This window comes from Spermophilus citellus, assembly GCF_964194105.1.
Source record: "Spermophilus citellus genome assembly, chromosome: 16".
In the NCBI taxonomy this organism is placed as follows: Eukaryota; Metazoa; Chordata; class Mammalia; order Rodentia; family Sciuridae; genus Spermophilus; species Spermophilus citellus.
The window spans coordinates 82,753,351-82,773,567 of record NC_138196.1 but is presented as its reverse complement, the minus strand read 5'-3'; the positions used below and the strand labels follow the sequence as shown (position 1 = coordinate 82,773,567).

At 47.2% G+C, this 20,217-nt stretch overlaps 1 protein-coding gene across 2 annotated transcripts in view; it reads left to right on the top strand.

Moving 5' to 3' along the window:
* MCPH1 (microcephalin 1) overlaps window positions 1-15,924 on the top strand; it is a 200,209-nt gene extending 184,285 nt beyond the window's left edge. For both annotated transcript variants that reach the window (XM_081269248.1, XM_081269247.1), the window contains 2 exons: window positions 3,112-3,349; window positions 15,591-15,924. In XM_081269248.1, the coding sequence (XP_081125374.1) occupies window positions 3,112-3,349; window positions 15,591-15,643 (291 nt within the window). In that variant the 3' untranslated portion in view covers window positions 15,644-15,924. The remainder of the gene's footprint in view (window positions 1-3,111; window positions 3,350-15,590) is intronic.
* Window positions 15,925-20,217: the final 4,293 nt, after the last annotated feature.

Here is a 20,217-nt window from a genome sequence, read left to right as displayed (position 1 = left end):
TTGTTTGTGTAGGTAAAATGTGCCGCCTGTCGTGGTTTGTGTGACGGTGAGCTCCAGGGCATGCAGGCCCCGGTATGCACAGGGTACATTCGTAGGACAAACCCCCAGGTTGATGTTTGACTTTAAGAAATCCAGTCTTTGATTAAACTTTCCCAGAAATTATTTCTCTTAGGTATGGAGAGCCAATGCACACGCTGCCTCAGTTATTTTGAGTGACTGGGCGCTGTGGCACACACCTGTAATCCCAGAGCCTGGGGAAGTTGAGGCAGGAGGGTTGCAAGTTCAAGGCCAGCCTCGGCAACTTAGTGAGACCCTGTCTCTAAATCAAAAAAATCGGGGATGTATGTCCGTGATAAAGCACCCCTGATTCAATTTCTAGTGCCAAAAAAGAAAAAAATGAATCATTTTGAATGAATAGATTGTTGTAGTACTTTGCCTCCTCTGAGTTCAAACTGAATAAATAAGTAAATGAGAGAACTATAATTTGTTGAGTTTGGTCTCATGTAGAGCTGGGGACCTGTGCCAGTCGTTGTTTCTCTCCCAGCTCCTGGGTGTGCAGACTAAGTGCTGAGTACATGTGGCAGAGGGAAGACTGGCACATCAGTTAGCTGAACACTCCAGAGACCTACTTCCCTCTTACTGGGTTAGAGATTGTCCACCACTTGTGCACATAATGAGATCTCAGGCCTGACCCACTTTTGCCCACTAGGTACCCCTTTCACAGACTTCAGATAAGCGCGGTGAGCTCTTAGCACGGAAGCTCCAGGCTATGAAAACAGGACCTCTTGGGCTTCAGGAAACTAAAAGCTCAACAAAGGAGTAACTTGAAGAAGGGCCAGTTGTTTGCTGACATAAAAGGGCCAAGGAAGGTTGATCCCCAGTTTGGTGAGCCAGGACTTGGAAATGCAACTCGGGACCCAGTCTTGCTCTCTTCCTGCTCACCTTGTCCAAGGCCTCGGTCATTCCACGTGGTTCGTGGGGATGTGATATGTGGGCAAAGAAGAAATGTGTTTTTGCTTATGCATTGATTTATAATGGTGAGGAAAACTCCCCCCAAATCCCACCCACTCTCAGGCCACAATGGCCAGGGTTGTGTCATTTGCCAGAAAAGGATCACCTTGATAGTGACCAATTCAAGTCATCCCCCCACTGGGAAGGGGCTGTCTGGATTACATGTGCATAAAGAGCCTAGCACCTAAAATTTCCATGCTCAGCCTGCCATTAACAGACAAGACAGGAGTGGCTTCAAGTAGCAGGCACCTGGGAAAGTCACCGTTGACTTTGTCCTTCTGTGCTGTTCCACCATAGCCACTTTTATGATTAATGTTTGAATGTGTGCTTATGTCCTAGGTGCTCCTTGGGCAGCTGTGCAAGGCAGGTGACCCAGTGGCTCACCAGTCAGTGCCTGGTGGGGTCCTGGAGTTCATCTCCCAGCTTGACTCCCCTGAGGCCAACACAGTCTCTCAGCTTGCTTTAGCTTAGCGTCTTCATCTGCAAAATTAAATTAACTACTGTGGTGTTTAGATGAGGTGTCCCCAAAAGGTCACTTGTGAGACAATGTAAGAAGGTTATAGCCTTAACCCAATCAGTGAATTGATCCTTGATGGATTAACTGGTAACTGGAGGCAGGTGGGGTGTGGCTGGAGGAGGTGGGCACTGGGGGCAGGGCCATGGGGCACATATTTTGTATCTGGAGAGTGGAGTCTGTCTCTGCTCCTGATCACCATGTGAGCTGCTTCCCTCTGCCACACTCTTCTGCCTTGAAGTCCTGCCTTATTTTGAGCCCCAAGGAATGCAGGCCACTTATGGCCTAAGACCTCTGAAACCATGAGCCCCTAAATAAACCTTTCCTCCTCCCAGTTGTTCTGGTCGGTCCGTTAGTCACAGCAGTGAAACAGCTGACTGTCACAACAACCCTTTCCATTCACTGCCTCACGGGGTATTGGACCTTTGCTGGCAGTATAACAAAGTCCCATATAAATAGGATTGTGTGCATTATTAGGATCCCACTGTCTTTTACCAGTCAGGTTAACGCTGTCCAATGCCCAGTGGTGTGTTGTAAAATCAAAGCAGGGATGAGAAAAGTGGATCCCATGGCCAAACCTAAGTGTGTTGAACGGATCCCACTAATGGGAGCCCAGTTTTCGTAGCAGGGTCCTCTAGTAACACCACGGAGGCGTGAAGACCCCGTGGAAGAACAGTTGGCCTCCCTCCTGTCCTGCCAGAGAGGTGGACTGAGGAATGTGTTCTGACCTCAGAGGGCCCTCTCTCCTGTCCCTGATCAGAAAGCTCCACACAGCCCCTGCCCGGGGTTGCACCCTGTCAAACCTTCCCACATACCTCCTAGCCAATCCCCTAATTCCTTGAGCCACTGATCTCAGATATTACCTGCACAGGTAAAGTACTCAGAGAAAATAACAGTTGCCATCTCTGGGTATATGCACTCAAAAAGAAGTCTTTATAGGGTCATGCAGAGGACCACAGCTGTATCAAACTAAGAAGGAGCACCTTCTCACATCCCTGTTTCCCAAGTGCTTCCTGCTGTCATGACACTCTTCACGGGCTTTCAGAAGGACACCCAAACATCCTCTGGACACTTCTCTCCCCACCTGCTGGGTCTGCAAGTGGCTACAGGCCTTCTGCTTGTGCCTGGACTCAGCCTCTCTTACCCATGTGAGCTGTGAGCCCCTGGGATCGAGAGAGGCTGTCTATGTGATGGGCCTTCCTGGGGCAGCGGGGTCTGTCTTCCTGGACACAGGCAACCCGAGGCACTGGGTCAGACCTGAGTTTGTAGATGTGATTCTCTCCAGTCCATTGATGTTGTTACTTTCTAGCATTTTGGTTTGGGATCTGTTAACAGTTCAAAGACCAACAATGTTTCTGTCTACAGATTTGTTTTCTTGGGAGTTTTCTTTGTGGCCACTTTGGGAAATATCAGTCCCATGTCATTAATGCCAATATTTTCTGGGTCCTCAGCATTCACAGTTCGTCCAGTGGGCATGGTTACACTAAGTCTGTCCTCCTGGGAGAGAACGTGTGCTTCACACTCAACCTGCTCCCATAGACGGCGACGCAGCCCCTGCCTTTGTGACGCTCCCTGTCTCCCCACAGGTCTGTCGACTTGAGCGCCATTTGTCTCCTGAGCGGTACCGGGGAACCCTCTTTGCCGATCAGCCCATGATGTTCATCACGCCGGACAGCAGCCCACCGAGAGCCAAGCTGTGTGAGCTGGTCCTCCTGTGTGGAGGCCAAGTCAGCCAGGTTCCTCGCCAGGCCAGCATTGTTGTCGGGCCCTACGCTGGGAAGAAGAAAGCAACAACCAAGTACCTGTCGGAAAAATGGGTCTTAGGTAGGACTCAGGTGCAGAAAGGGCGGGTCCAGGGGGCTCCTGCGGGGGACAGAGGGCTCCTGATGATCCCTAGGCCCTCGCGAGTTCCCTGCAGAGCCACTGTTCTGTGGTTCCAGCCGTAAGGAGTCTTCAAGGGGCGTCACGTGAGCCCCTCCCCATGTCCTAGACCTCTGCTTCGGCTCACGACTCCTCACAGCTGCCCCTAGAGTCATGTGACTGTCCTGCATACCCTGCTCCTTCCTGTCACTGAGGGAGAATTCAGAAGGAGAAAAAAAAAAAAACCCTGGACTTCGCCCATGTGGCTCCCAGCTCGTGTGGAAAGCCTGGTCCACCCAGCCAATGGAGCTGTCCGGCAGGCGGGTGGTGTGACTGTGGGTGCAGGGCTGCTGTCAGCTCAGCACAGACTTACACGAGGTTCTCAGAGGACAAGGTGGCCAGCCAGACACCCTGACCGTGGGGTCTGTCCTGCATTGTGGTGACATGGCGGCCTCATCTATTGGACCACCTCCGAGAGGCTGTGGGTCTGCTGGGAGGAGCAGGTGGGGAGGATGGGGCAGCCAGGACACCGTGATGGGCGGGCGCCAAGGAGTGGGGCACAGCCTCTGCTGGTCTCACGCCCCGTGGTAGGTTGCACTCGGCAGGGCGATTGCAGGCTCCTCCCTGGGGGTGGCCTCACCTCCTCCTCCTTGGGCTTGTGATCAACTCTTGGTTGGTTGGGTGCCATGCACCGTGCCACGGACTGAGCAGCTGAAGCAGCAAATGGCTGCTCTCCGCAGTTCTGGAGGCTGGAACCCAGGGTGGGGTGTCGGCAGGTTGCCTGCCCAGGCCTCTTGTCTTCTGGCTGTGTCCTCACCTGGCCTTCCCTCTGCTCACGTGCCCTGGGTGTCCCTGGGTGTCAAATTTCCTCTTCATGGGAAGGGTCCAGTCAGATTGGATCAGAACCCACCCTAATGACCTCATTTCAACTTAATCACTCCAAATGAAGCCACATTCAGAGGGACATGGAGTGGGACCTCAATGTAGGAATTTGAGCCCTGAGTGAACTTGTCGGGTCTCAGCTCCTTCGGCAGCCAAGATCTTTAACCTGGCTGCTTCAGACTCTCTCCCCCCCACCCCCGTTTCTCTCCCATCCTGCCTCCCTTGCCCACTGTTCCTTAGGCACAGTCCCTTCCACGTGGACCCCCTGAATCCCAGACTCCTGGTTTTTCTCACCCTTTGCTGGAATCAGCCTTTAACAGAGGAGCAGATTCCTGATTTGTCCAAATTCCATCTCTGTGCAGCCGGGTGCACTTTGTGAACATCTTTTAAACAATTGATGGTCATCCTTGATCGCTTTCTAAAGTATGATGATCAAAGGTGATTTTTCACTCTCTGATATCGAGTATTTTATCTTTTCCCTGAAAACCAACTTCAAAAAAAAAAAAAAAAAGAATCTAATGCTTTTAGCTATAGTCCAAAAGCTGTTTACTCTTTTCTAAATTCTAAGAATATAACCTTCAAACATCGATGCTCAGAGACAGAGGTTCTTGTTTTGTTTTTTACCAGTGTTCATTTCAAAATGCCATGAACTGCAGACCAGAACTGTGCTTGGAAACATGTTTCTCTGAGCTCACTGTGCACATGATTGACATCAACAGCTAATCTTTCCAGAGTTCGGTAATTGTGTTCTGTACAAAGGCCCCAGTCTGGGTCTGTGCTCTTATTATTTCCAGGTTGGGCAATTGTGAGGGCCCTTCCTGTTGCTCCTGCCTTCTGTGTCGGAGTCACACTCGTTGCCGCCTGCTCAGTTCCTCGGTTATTTCTCCAGCTGGCTCTCTTGCTGGTGGTATTTTAAGAGACGAGCATCTGCAGGCCCACACCAGGGTTTAGTTTGCCCAAGCCCCTTCAGAACTCTACATTTTAGGGCTGGGCTCGTGGACCTGTTTCTGTTGCTTTCCTCTCTCCTAATTGACGTCCTGTTTCTGACCTGTCATTGATTACAACCACCTGCCTGTGCCCTTGGCAGCATCCGGGTATTGTGTGTGCTGCAGTCCTGGCTCATGTGAGGGGGGTGCCCCTGGCTAGCAGGCACCCTGACCACTGGGTCCTTCAGCGGACCATCTATTTTTCAAATATTTATTAGTTCATATTTTCTCTTTCTGAATTGAATAACAATTCAGTAGCCCCAGCTGCTGCAGGTGATAGATGGCTTGTCCATGCACTCCTGCACAGTCCTGCAAGTCACAGCCAGCCAGAGCACTGCACTTCCTCTCCCAGCCCGCTCTGCCCCCAGCCTACTTTTGCCTGATAGCTTCACATGGTGGTCAGAGAAGACCATAAGACAGTGTCCCTCACAGAGTTGTCACTCCTGAGCCTCTGACAGAGACCTGTGTCCTTCGAAGACCTTTCCTCCTGCTAACTTCTGTTACTATAAATACTTCTCTTTATTCTCAAAATATAGTTAAAGTTCAAATTAAGAATGTAGCAAATTGTTTTAAAGTATCAATTTGATATAAAACTGGTCCTCTTGTGTAAATCATGAAAGGAAATACTCAAAATTTGTGAATTAAGTTTATTCCAACTGGAATATCAGCTGCCAGGTCAGGTGATTCCTTGGGAGACCTTTTTTATTTTTCTATTTTTATTTTTTTTTTTTTTTGGTACCAGAGATTGAACCCAGGAGCACTCAACAACTGAGCCACATCCCCCAGCCCTTTTGTGTATTTTATTTGGAAGAGAGGGTCTTGCAGGCTCTCTAAGTTACTGAAGCTGGCTTTGTGCTTGTGATCCTCCTGCCTCAGCCTCCCGATCAGTGGGATCACAGGTGTGCACCACCAGAGCCTGGCTCTTGGGAGCCTTAGGAGTAGTTTAAATAAAGCATTTACTTAGAAGTCTTAAAAGCAACTTTTTGTGTCCACTTTCAGATTTAGAGACTGCCATACAAACTGAAATCTCCAGGGGTTTCTTGTTGTTTGAGTAGCTTTGTATTTATACCTATTGTCTGTGGTTTCTGAGCCCCTTGAGGATTGCTCTTTTCTGCCAGGGAGAAAGGTGGATGCCAAAGAGCAGTCTTTCCCCAGGGCCTCCAACAGCCTAGCACCATGACCCATCAGATAAGTTTTGGTCCCTGGACTTTCTGTATTGCAAAAACAGCAACCCAACTTTCATTTTTTTGTGATTATTGTACTTATAAGATTTCTTCTAGCCTCAGGCCCAGGGTGACCCCTCAGCATCCAGCCAGTTTTCCCTCCCAGCCCAACGGGTTGCTGCACAGAGCAAGAGCGAGTGGACCTTGTCACCTCATGGGCTCGGCCGAGGTCCACACTCGTTCCTGGGGGATGTCCTCTGTGCCACGCTGCCTCCCCGTCAGGCTGCTTGGAGGGTCAGCAGTGTGTGCCCTGCTCCGTCCCCAGAGCCCGTCTTCCCTGAAACAGCTCTGTACTTGAGCCAAGATTCTTGGTGAATCATACCAGAAGGAGAAATGGGGATTTTTGAGATAGTACACTTGTGGGCACTTGGATATGTATAAAAATAAACAGGAAAACAGAAACCAGATTCCCGGCACTAAGAACTGAAATGCCACCTTTACCTGGGACGGTAACATTCTGTATGTGAAAGCATTTTGAGTGATTGGATTTCCCCAGCACTCCTGTGAAATTGATACAATTCCAATGTTACATATGGAGACAGAAGACCCTGGGGTCCCAAGGAGCTCAGCTGGTGAGAAGGTGAGCCTGGGGGTGCTGGGAGCCTGCACAGCCACGGTCTGTGGCGTGCATGCTGTGGTCATTTCTGCTCACACTTTCGGTCCCCTTGTTGTCATCACGAGGCCAGTTTGGCCTTTCTCGTGAGCATGTTTCCAGGCTCAGGCACCTCTTATTGTCCGGGCTGTGCTCGGGAGAGGAGACGTACATCTGGGCTGCGTGGGCACAGTGTCATGTATGTTCTCAGCAGTGCGGCCAAGCACAGCACAGCCTTGACATGCGTCCCTCATGAAGAGCATCAGCGTCTTCAGGAAGAGGATCCCTGACGGCACGGGAAGAAGTGCAGTGACCGTGGCATTCCTGAGGCCTTGGACTTTAGGCTTCAGGATTCGGTGGCTATGTGGGTGTTGTCCGAGATCCTCTCAGTCCACCTTTCCATGCACAGATAAGGAACTAGTCAGAGAGGCAGGGTCACCTGTGCAGTGGGGGCTCTTCCCAATGCTGCCTAATTTACCCTTGCCACAGGGTCCAGCCCGGCAGCCCAGATGCAGCATTTCAGGTACAATTTCAGAATTATTTTTGCTTTGAATTATTCAGAACAAACGAAATCTACCAAGACAGAAATGAATGACAACTAAAATTCAGTATTTTATAATTCCAAAATCTAATGTTTATAGATTTTTTTTTAATTCAATATATATGCACATACATATATACAAAGCCTGTGTGTATGTTATATGTGTGTGTGTAGATATATATGTATGTGCAAAGCCTTTTGTGTTTGTGTATATATATGTTACATATTGCTAAGCCCGTATTTGTGTATATATGTTGTATGTATTACCAGTAATATTGTTTTAATTAACTGCTTGCCACAATCTTAGTACAAGCTTTGGAAAGCGCAGGCTCAGAAGATGATTGCCTGTGCTCTCCTTTAATTAATATGTTGGCCAGCTAATGATCTTCGATGGTTATCTTTGAATTTCCTAACCTGTTGGGTCGCTTTCTAAATTTGCACTTAAAGAACTCAACCCACTAGGTGCAGATTCCAATCAGGATGTAAAAGCTAAAGCCCTTTTTAAAGGCAGGCAGGCAAATGCTTGCTGAGAAGTCCATTTCTGCACATTTACCAGTGTGCCAAAGGCACATTCCTGAGCCTCACTTAAAACAAAGTGGAACCAAAAACCCACTTGGAGTGTAACAGGCAGCTGTCTGTTCAGCTCAAAACTGGAAATGTCCTCGACGTGGCAGCATGTTATGTCCATCGTAGGAAATGCAGTCCTTGGTTCAGAGGTTAAACTGGCCATTTACACCCTCGAGCTAAGCACTTGGGTTGTGACAGTGACTTTTTAAATGTCTTTTTTTTTTTTTAGTTGTCAATAGAACTTTATTTATTTATATACAGTGCTGAGAATCAAACCCAGGGCCTCACTCGTTCTAGGCCAGTGCTCCACCCCTGAGCCACAGCCCCAGGCGGTGACAGTGCCGACTTTAAAGGCGACCTTGCTGTACATATTCCCGGTGCCCTTTGCACAAGGTCCCAGCTTTGGAGAAAGTGCTCAAGTGTTTGGCAACTGCCCTGCAGCTCCAGGGGCCTGCAGGGGTGATGCACTGAGAAGCCGCTTCAGCTCAGCCTCGTGACGGCATGTGGCAGACAGTCCAGGGCTGTCTTTGCTTATTGACCTGATTCATGGTTGCCCTGGGCGGTGACTGTGAAAGCTTTTCCTGTGGTTTTGGAGTAAGCTGAAGGCCCGTTCCTTTCAGCTGTGGCTTATCAGGCAGTACCGTTGAGCATGGCGGAGCCTGAGGTGGTGAGCTCAGGTTGGGGCTGAATTGAGTCCCCTTCACATTCAGAGAGTGTGACCATGTTGGGGGATAAGACTCTTAAACAGAAATAAGGTGGAATGAGGTCATAAGGGTGGAGTCCTAATCCAATATGGTGGCTTTCCTAATAAGAAAAGGATGTACACCCACAGAGAAGGTCACAGGAGGACGCGGGGACAGGGGTCCTCAAGCCAAGGAGAGAGGTCTCGGGAGCAAGCAGCCCTGCAGGCAGCGTGACCCAGGCTTCCAGCCTTCAGAACTGTGAGAAGGTGGGTGTCTGCTTTCTAACCCCCCACCCGTCTGTGGCTCTTTGTCTCAGCAACCTGAGCTGACCCACAGGGGCCAAAGTGTCTAATGCAGTCACCCGTCACAGTCCACTCATGCACCGGGAAGCCAGGGGATCTGAGTTGTGCAGCCACATAGTGAGTGGCTGAAAGATCCAGAATTCCAGACCAGTCACCTAAGTCCCAGCCCAGCGTCGTCTTTGTGAAGAGTAAGGTCCTCACTGAGCTCAGCAAGTGTGACTTCTCTCAACTGTGAAACCCCTAACGCTGCTGCTTCTCAAACTCTTCACTACGGAAACTAGGGTTCCACCAGCAGGGCAGAGACCCAGGCGCCCCCCCTGAGGGGCAGCAATCACAGACCCTTCCTGGTTTGTAAGAGGAGAAAAGGGAGGTGGACGAAATTATCCCGTGTATTTTTTTAACCAATTTTTCGAAAGTAACCCTGAAGAATGTGGGGGAAAGAAACATCATGTGAATAACAGCAGAAGCAAAGGAAAGAGAAGGTTCAGCCGCAAAGGGGGCTGAGTTCCCAGCAGGACTGCTGAAGAGGGAAGAGGAGCAATGTTGACAGGGACGGAGGAAGCGCCCGTGAATGATACCACAAGCAAAGCGGGTGCTGTACCCGCAGACCCGGGAACGGTGTCTGTAAATTAGGGGAGCGCAATGCACCTGGATGCTGATAATTTTTTTAAAATGGTAAAATGGAAATTTTTATGAAAAAAAGTTACCAAAATTGGTTCAAGGAATATAAAGTCTAATTTCCACCACTGAGAAAGTGCACAGGTTGTTAATGGTGTGCCTTTGGCCACCCATCAAATAAGACTCCCACGGAGAGGAGCATCATTTTCTCTGTTCAGGCTGGGGGTGCCTGCAGGGCTGACCCTCATCTCATCACATAACATGGACGGTGGGCAGGAAAGGAGGTGGCCACAGAGGCAGCAAAATAAGAACAGATGAATTGGGCTGGGTTGTGGCTCAGTGGTAGAGCACTCACCCAGCATGGTGAGGCACTGGGCTCCATCCTCAGCACCACATAGATAAACAAATAAAGGTATTGTGCCCATCTACAGCTAAAACAAATTAAAAAAAAAAACAGATGAATTGAACTACATCAAAAGTAAGGACTTCTGGGCATCAAGCAACAACAGAGTAAAAGGCAGTTTGTGGAATAGGATAAAACATTGGCAAATATTGGCAGTGAGTATCCAGAAATATATAAACCTTCCTACAACTCAACAGCAACAAAATAATGAGGTTAAAAATGGGAAAGAACTTAAATAAGCATTTTTCCTAAGACACGGATGTTTAATAAGCTCATTAAAAAGATGTTCAATGTCACTAATCACTGGGGAAATGCAAATCAAAATAATAGAAAAAGTAGTAAGTAACAGTGATTTCAGGGAAAACTCTCTAGTAGTATAATTATGTTCCCATTTCCCAGACAGTAAGAAAAAGCTGGTGTGCTTGGAGTGACGGGTTAGGACAGGCTGTCTTGTCCATGGTGTGGCCTGATCCTTCGTACACTCTTGGTGAAGTGTGGGCTGTGATGTCTCCAGCCTTTGCCTGCAAACACACCCCGTGGTGTCAGGTTGCTGGGTCATTTGTCAGTAGCTATTGATTTTGCACTTCTTCTGTGCTAACCGTTTCCTAGGCACTCAGGTGTAGCAGTTGACAAGAGAAATACAGTCCTTGCCCCTGTGGGACCTGTATTCTAGGGGAGAAGACAGAAAACAAATTTAAATTCATCCTTATGGAGGTCTATGCTGTGACAAAAATGGGATGTGATTATCAGGAGTGTCAGTGACAGCTGACAGCGGCGTTGGAGCTGAGACCCAGATGAGAGGGGAGGACTGGGGCAGTCTTCAGGGCTGGCCTGTCAGGCCAGGGAGCAGTGTGGAGGAGAAGCAGCCGGCTGGGGGAGCTGAAGTGAAGGGAAGGTGCCGAGGGGCGGTGATGGGGCTGTGGATCCCGCAGATGGCCCAGGACCTTGACAGACAGGGTCAGAGTGTGGCTTTTGTTACGCGGACGTCAGGAAGGGAAACGGGCTGATACATGTTTTAAGGAGAAGCAGAAGGCGGGTGGTTGGGCTCTTGCAGTGGTTCAGTGGCTCGGTGATGGTGGTTAGGATGAAGTTAATATCCATACAGGTGAAGTCACCAGATTCTCAGTCTAAATTTCGGAGCCATTTGCCCTTGCTGAGAAGAATTGAAGGTGACGCCCAGCCTTGAGCTCCAAGCATCCCGGCAGTGGTAGGTGAGGTGCCCAGGAAGCGGGAGGGGGAAGCAGCTTGCCTGCTCCGTCTGCAGAAGAGCTGCCTGCAGGACTCCATGGGAAAGCAGGAGAGGCCGGTGCCAGTGGTCCAGGGTCAGCGGTGAGAGGTGCACCGTGGGCAGCTCTGGGCTCTGCTGCCAAGGGATGTCTCAAGTAGTGAGGCCCCTGCCTGAGTGTCCCCAGAGGCTGGTAACCTTCGTTCCTCAGGGAAGTAGAGGTGATGCCCTAACTGAATGGGCGTCTGGCTTCATGACTGTTGGTGTTCCTCCCAGCCCTGAGATTCTTGGTTTGTTTTGAGAAGCAAAGATAAGGCTCCTCATAGGGTCCCTCGTGCTCTTGAACTTGGCACACAGTACCATCAGCCACATTCAGCTGTTGGCAATCAGAGTTTTAACTTAAATAATGGGGTTTGCCTGCCGTACTGTAAGAAATCCGTGTTGGCAGCGGGCTGATTCCATGTCCTAAGCAAGAGACCACACAGGAGTATGGCCAGTACACTTCAGCTTTCGCATGAATGTGTGCCAAAGCTTGATAAATAGCATTGTTTTTGTTTTGTTTTGTGTAAGTTTTGGTTTCTTTTTTCCTGGAGCTACTCGGTACAGTTTGATTTACAGTCTGTGTGTCCACTTACTAGGACTGGCCTTGCTCACTTCTCTCCTATGGTCACATTTCACTGGGTGTGGGAAGATTATTCATATAATGTGACTTTGGAATCAGGGGACGTGGCTATCTGCAGATGCCGGATCAACTTGGGTAGAAACCATCCTTCCCATGTGTGGGTCATGGGGAGCTTGGAGTTGCGGGCCTGGCTCTCCTGCTTTCAGCCCTCACACCTCTACCAAATGCCCCTCTATCAAACCCCCAGGTCTGTCACCCCGCGTGTGGACTCAGTGCCGCCTCTCTGAAGCCTGAAGGGTGACTCCCCAGGCAGCACAGTCACCACACAGCATGAGAGGCATGAGGGGTCTACACCTGTGTTGTGAGATGACATCTAGGAGTCTTCCATCTCGCCTAAATTTAAAATCAGTACCTCTCCAGCCAGCCTTCTTCCTGCAGCAGAGGAAAGGATGGATGTGGGTGGTTGCAGGCGAGGACTGATGGCATGATCCCCGACTTCATGGTCAAAGAACTCAAACCAAAATGCAAGGGTCCTCCAGGCCTCGGTTCCTCCTCAAAGTAATGACAATAAAGATAGAACCTTGTCTTCGTGATTTTTAAAAACACATTTCCATGGAAATAAATAAATGTAAAAATTAGGTATTATTTGGGGATTTGTTTTGATATAAATAGTTGACCACATATTTTCCATGAGTTTTCATTTATCTGGGTCGAGAGGATCCTCCCCATTTATCACATACACAGCTGGTTTATTCTTTTGAGACATCAGAGCTACTGTGTTAATAATAGGCACTCCCTATTATTGGGCATTTGGGTTGTTTCCTCCGTTTCTGATACTTTAGCTATGTGTGGGTGTGTCCATTGAAACAATTTGAACTCAGTTTTTAGAGGTTGTCTTGCTCTGTATTTATTGTAGCCCAATCCTGGACAAGTGAACATATGTGTGCAGTATATTCATAGGAGAGTAATGGCTGCAGCCTAGGGTATATGCTTTAGGTTTGATACACAAGCCTGCTTTTCACAGCTGTGAATTCCTTTCCTCAAAGATGCAGGGCATTGCCCATATTTGCAGTGTGTCATTGTTTGGATTTGCAATGACTTAAAACAAATAAATCTCAATATTTCATTCGCAGTTCCCCAGGGACTAAGTTACTAATGCATACAAATAGATTAGCAAAGGGATTCATTTTTCAAGAATTGTGTGTCCTTATCTCTTGCCTATTTTTAAATGAAGTTATCTTTTCCATTGTTTTATAGTGATACTGAAATGATATGGACTCTGATCATTTGTTATAAATGGTTTAAAATTCTGACACTCTGGTTTTATGTTGTGCTCAGTATTACAGAGGTTTTAATTTTCAGTTATTGTTTTTATAAAATCAAATACTGCTGTTCTTCCATGGCATCTAAATTCAGTACTTTGACTTTCTCAGGTCTCTCTTGTCCCTGAGCTTTAAAGATAGTCTCCTGGATCTTCTGTTTGTAGTTCCTATTAATGTTTAGAAAGCTGTTGCTCTGGCTGCAGCCTGTCTATTGTGAGCCGTGACGGGGGCCTTGCCATTTGCTCCATCACACATCCATCTTCCACCGATTTTACTGCCTCCCTGGAAAGCTCTTGTAAATTCCCATGTATGTGAGGGTGCTTCTGGTTATTCTTCTCCATCTATCTATCTGTCCGTTTTGTGCAAAGCACATGTGATTTTACAGTTCAGCATTACACAGGACAATATAATTATTTTTCTTAATTTTTTTTAGTTGTATATGGACTCAATGCCTTTATTTGTTTTTATGTGGTGCTAGGATGGAACCCAGTACCTCGCACTTGCAAGGCAAGTGCTCTACCACTGAGCTACAACTCCAGCCCCGGTCTAATTATTTTATAGTGTAATACAGAATGATTTTTCTGTATCTGGTTGGTCAAACTCACTCCCATTATTTCTCCTTTTCAAAATTATATTTCTGGTATTTCCTCTTTCACATACACTTTAGAATGAATATGTCAATTTTCTTTTTTAAAGTTTTAAATTTTTTAATTGAATTTTCAGATTAAGTAGAACATCATGCCATCCGACTTGCAAATGCCATATCGAATAAGAAATCTAAGTGTAAAAGTTGCATTCATAGAATTATTTATAATCTGGATTGAGGAAACAGCTTACTACCTATGACTCAGGGCAACAAAACAAAATATTGGAATATTTATGAGTACATAAAAAAGATAAAACTTTTGCCTGGCAAAACTTTGCACAAGAGAAGTCAAAAGACAAATGACAAGAAGAGAAAATATATGCAACATGTATCACAAATAAAGACTAATATATTAACATGTAAATAATAATACTTCACTGAGATGGATTATGGTATGCCTAATACTACTAATAGTTATGTATTGTGTGTATTTATGTATGTGAGAAGATGCAGATAGACAGACAGAAGACGATGGATGATAGGTACACAAATGTCCCTGTTCCTCCCTGCTGAAGTCCATCGGAGGACTCCTCACCAGCTCAGACCTCCTGTGTGAGCACATTGGTATTGGGAGGGCCACAGGTAGACCCTGGGGCACTTAAGCCACAGCTCGGACAAGCTGTTTTTTCCTCCATTTTCTTTTCTATATTCATAGAATAAACCCATGTTTTTCTTTGTCCCCAAGCCATCATAGCTTTCCGTCCTTCATGTTCTTCAGTGTGGCTTCTTCCATGTCCTTCAAATATAACTGTAGGGGCTGGGGAGATAGCTCAGTTGCTAGAGTGCTTGTCTTGCACGCACAAGGCCCTTGGTTCGATTCCCAGTGTGCGCGCGCGCGCACGCACACACACACACACATGACTGTAGGATGACTTCCTGGTATAATTGGCAGTGGTTGAACTCAGCTGATTGAACTCATCTTGTGATCCAGCCCTCCCTGCCCATCAGCTACATTCTTCCTTCATTCTGGTTATGGGAGCAGAATGTTGAGCAGAGAGCTCTCTGGTCCTGAGGAGGGAGCGAGGGACGCTGCAGCCAGCCGCTGGACAGCCGTGTTGGCACTCTGCTACACCTGCCATGCTCTCCCAGGCCCACACCACTAGCAATTTTCATAAAACAGTCGTGTTTCCCACTGAGAGGACCTCAGAGCTCACCAGTGCCGCCTCTGCACTTGAACCATAGCAAGCCAGTTTTGGGATTGTGCTTGACTTTGTATTCCATATAAAGTACCCACTAGGCAGGTAGAATGGCACAGCATGGATCATGTTAATGTCACAATTAAAACGCCTCCGAATGTCTATTTATACCCTGTGTTGTACCAGAGTATTATTTGAGGTGGCTAACTGAGGTTAAAATTCAGGTCTCTGCATTTCCAACGAAATGTTCTGTCATAATAGAAATGTCCTCTGTGTGCAGTAACCTAACAGGACATGTGGCTGTGGCAGTGTGCCTGGAGTTCTGAATACGTTTGCTTTATTTTAGTTTATTAGAAAGCCACAGGTGCTACAAGGACAGGTGGTACACCTAAAGTTATTACTCTGCTGTGATATGATTCACTGTCCTAAATGCCTGACTGCTTATCTCTCTCCCTAGATTCAATCACTCAGCACAAGGTCTGCGCCTTTGAAAACTACCTGTTGCTGTAGTGACGAAGACACCAGCACATTGCATCTGAAGACAGCTTGCAAAGCCTTCCTGGGATGCTCAAGTTGGGAGCGGACGGTGAAGAGGAGGAGCCCTATAGCGCAGGTCTACCTGGGGGTGAGGTGCTGTCCTACGTCTCACATGAGGGAGTTCATGTTTCAGACAGGCATAGCCCACCCTGTCTGGGTCCTTTCTATATAAACCTGTTCTTTTTATCTTAATGATAATCACATTAAAAGATGGCAGAATCTTGTCATTAAAGCACTGTACTTTCAAATAAAGAGTGGAAATTCTTTTAAGTTTTTTGGTTACTCAGAACAGTCAGTGAGCCCCGGCAGTTTCTTGGCTTCAACTCGAAGGTCTTTTTAACGTATCACATACTAGGTATGAAGGACATCTGTTAGTTACTAAGGTTAAATCTGTGCATCTGGCCTCACAGTAATTAAGGAAGACAGGTATGGAGTGTCGTGTGTGGCCCTGGAGCATCACCAGCAGGAGACCAGAGCTGCTGCCCGTGGGGGAATCCTCAGCTGGGGATGAACCAGCTGGCCTCCTAAAGGAGCGACACCAAGTCCAGGCGAGGCTGAAGATGCCACCAAGAGCTCATCGTGGAACTGTCCCTTTCTGTTACTTACTGTCACTCACCTCAGCTATTGTTCCCAGCTCAGATAGATGTTAAATCCCTCAATAGTTATGATGGACCAGTGGTTAGAACAAGGCTTTGAGAGACGAGGTAGCGATGTGGCTGGAAATGAGGGTGTTCCATGTTCCTAACAGCACTCACCCAGAGTTCCCAAGGAGGCTGACAAGACACCACAGGGCTCCCGTGTGCCACCAGCTTCACCCTGGAGGGAATACCAGCCTAGCCTCCGCCCAGCAAGGCTGAGTCCCCATGCCAACCCCAGTTCCTGGTTCTAGCCTGCCAGCAGCCAGTCAAGGTTCACACCCCAAAAACCACGCCGTAGGAGGACAGGCTTGTGCTAGGCATTGCCCCAAGCCCGCCTGTGCTGCCCACCTTCTCCTCTGCAGCCCTCTGGGTCGGCTTCTGTGTGTCTGCCATCCCTCACCCAACACAGGTAGGGCTGAACGTTCTCAGAACTCTGAATTTTGGTTTTAATTTGGAAAAGTGAGCAACTCTCACACCTTCTGTTGAACAGTATAATAGGCTTTCTACCCAGAGAAGAAAGCAAGAAAAAGAATACAAAGCCTACAGATTAGAAGAAGTAAAATTTATGATTTCAAGATTTCCTGGAACTATTGATACGAGCACCAGAAATATTGTAGGATTATTGACTATTGATTATATTAATTATGTATATGTTGAGTGAATAAGTAAATGATTATAAGAAATGTGCCCACGATGTAATATGAACTGCAAAACTTAGATAAATTGCAGAACTCAGATAGACTTAAGTTAGTGATATGAGAGTCTACACCCAGGCTGTACACCCCAGACCCCATCCATTTATCAGCTGCAAGCACAACTGAAGCAGGACTTAAAAACCCAGACTTCTGGGGGGCGATGGGACTAACGGGACCTGGACAGAAAGACGGAGGCCTCCAACACTGTTGTCCCCACACCAGACTCCTGTGGCACCCATTAAAGACGGAGGCCTCCGACACTGTTGTCCCCACACCAGACTCATGTGGCACCCATTAAGTTCCAGCAACCCAGACTTAAGACACATCACAGGTGAGTGTCTGGAACCCTTGGATGTAGACTCAGTTAGGACTTAGAAATAGGATGTGTGTCTGAAGTGTGATGAGCATTAGTGACATAGATTTGATTGGGTGTAACTGTGCCTCAGACTGAATCTATAGTGACAAATACACATGGAAATTATAAGGAATCAAAGAAAAACTTACTAGAACTAACAAGTTTAGCGAGATTAAGGATACAAAATTAATGTATGAAACTAATGGAGTCATAATTCTGTAATTGTTAATAGGCAGTTTGAAGTGAAATTCAGAATGCAGTTTCATTTATAGGAGCATATTTAAAAAAAAAAAAAGGACTAAACTTGGCAAAGAAGTTTAAGACCTGTATACTGAAACATGAAACATTGCTGATGGAAGTTAAAGACCTAGATAAATGGAAGAATATGTGAAGTTTGTGAGCTAGAAAACTCAATATTGCTAAGAAAGCAGTTCTCAAGTGGATATAAAAATGCAGTGCAATTGCTATCAAAACCCCAAGTGGTTTCTTTGTAGACTTGGAAAGCTGGTGCTAAAATTTATATGAAAATAAAATACAAAGAGACACTAGGAGGCCAACTTTTTTTTTTTTTAAAGGACAAAGAGAAAAGACTGAGAATACCTGATTTCAAAATCGCTAGAAGTGTGATTTGGGCTCAGAACAGACATGTAGATAAGGGAACACAGTAGGAATCAGGTCTCAATCCTCCTGCTTATGGTCTGGTTTTCAATAAAGATGCAAGACAACCCACGATAGTAGAATATCACTTTTAACAATTTGGGGGGGGGGGGGGGATGGAAAGTTTAAAAGCCCTTAGATCTGTATCTCAGTAGCATATGCAAAAATGTATTCAAATTGGGCCAAAAAGATAAGCTGGGTCTTTCAACCTTAGCACCAGGGACACTGGTCAGGAAGGTGGTGGAGAGGCTGTCCTGTGCATGTGGTAGGCTCAACAGCATCTTTGGCTCCACCTGTTAGATGCCAGTAGCACCCACTGTGACAGTCAAGGTGTTTCCAGGCGGTCCTGAATCTCCCCCAGGGCAAAACAGTCCCCAGTTACTGTGTGAACTGAAATCACATAGCTTCTGGAAGAAAGCAGAGCAGGACATCTCTGCCACCTTGAGTTAGGCAGGTTTATATCTGACACTAACGGCATAATTCATAAAAACAAAAGTTGGGCTTTATAAAAATTTTAAAATTTACTCTTGAAAATAAACCATTAAGAAAGTGAATAGACAAGCCACAGACTATCATTGCATATCGGCTAAAAGAGGTGTATCCTGAGTATGCAAGGAGCCCGTGTAACTCGTGTAACTCATTAACAACACCTCACACGAGAAGATACTGATTACTAAGCACAAAAAAAGGTGCTCCACCTGTGTCCTTAGGGAAATGCAGACTGAACCACGAGATGCCTGCTCCACTCCCTCTAGAAGGGCTGGGAATGACAAGACTGGGGACACCAAGAGTTGACCCAGAACGCTCATGCCCTGCTGGACAAGGGTATACTTGGTCTGAAGAACCACTTGGCAGTTTCTCTTAGAATCCCACTTGCTCACCACACGACCAGCAGTCGCACTCCCAGGGATGAACCAGGAGACAGGAAACCATCTCCCACAGGACTGCAGGCGCGTGTTCACAGCAGCATCGTTCACATCAGGCCAAAGCCACGCCGCCCACCAGCTGACAGAAGGCTAAGCAGACGCAGTACCTCCATGCTACAGAAGGCCACTCCACAGCAGAAAGACAAGGCGTGGCCCTGCACAACAACATGCGTGATCCTCAAAATATGATCTGTCCAAGAATCCAGAGTCAAGAGATTATATGTTGTATCGTGACACTTGGCTGAAATTTCTAGAGCCCCAAACTAGACAGGTAGAAAGCAGATGAGAGGTTTCCTGTGGCTAGGGTAGAAGTAAAAATAGGCAGCAATCACTTGGGGCGATGGAAACATTCTAAACCTGGATTCTAATCATGGCTGCACAACTGGGGACATTGAATAAAATCATTGGTACTCCTGTGAGTGAAATTTACATCATACATCACTAAAGCTGTTTAAAAAAAAAAAAAACAAAGCTATGTTGGCAACCATGGAGCTCTGCACCTCTTGGATGTCCTCAAGACTTTCTGTTCAGCAGTGATTAATGTAGTCAGCCCATACCCTCCAGCCTCCAGCCCAGAGTTCCTTCAAGACCGGCCGCCGCTGTCAAGCCAAGGCCACTTTACTCTTCCACAGCCCTCAGCCAAGGATGGAGCACAGCAGGGCCTGGGGACCTCACCGATTCTACCCAACATCAGACCCCTTACTTAGCTAGTCTGTGCTCCAGAATCCCACTCGGAGCTGGCCCTTGGGTTGGCTGCAGCTTCGTCCAACCTGCAGTGTGGTCTCAGCTGTCAGAGCTACAAGGTGGCCAGAAGCTCTACTTATCGGATCCTGTTTCCACCTGCTTTGGTTTTCCTAGGAGTGCCCCCAGTATGCCTCTTGCTCTCTCGACTCTGCATCCCACTTGAGAGAGAGATGATGCAGGTACAGTCCAACAGAAATTGAGTGGAAACCAGTAGCCAGCACCCCCAGTGACACACAGAATGTGAAAAGGCACAAAATCTATTAATAGCCTCATTTATATTCAGGACAGATTTTGCCTCTGATTCATCTGCAGTAATCTGGTTTTCAGTGTTTGGGGTTGTGAAGTGTGGATAAAGGACTGAAGGACTTATATTAGAATCTAGAGATACTAAGCTTTTTGAGGTCACATAAACCAGTCAACAAAGTAGCTGGGGTTGGAAGGCAGGTTAGATACAGCGTCTACACTCTGCACTGTGCTGCAGGTTTGTTCAACTGTAGTTGGAGGCAGTCTGAGAGTGTCCCCCCTAAGGCTC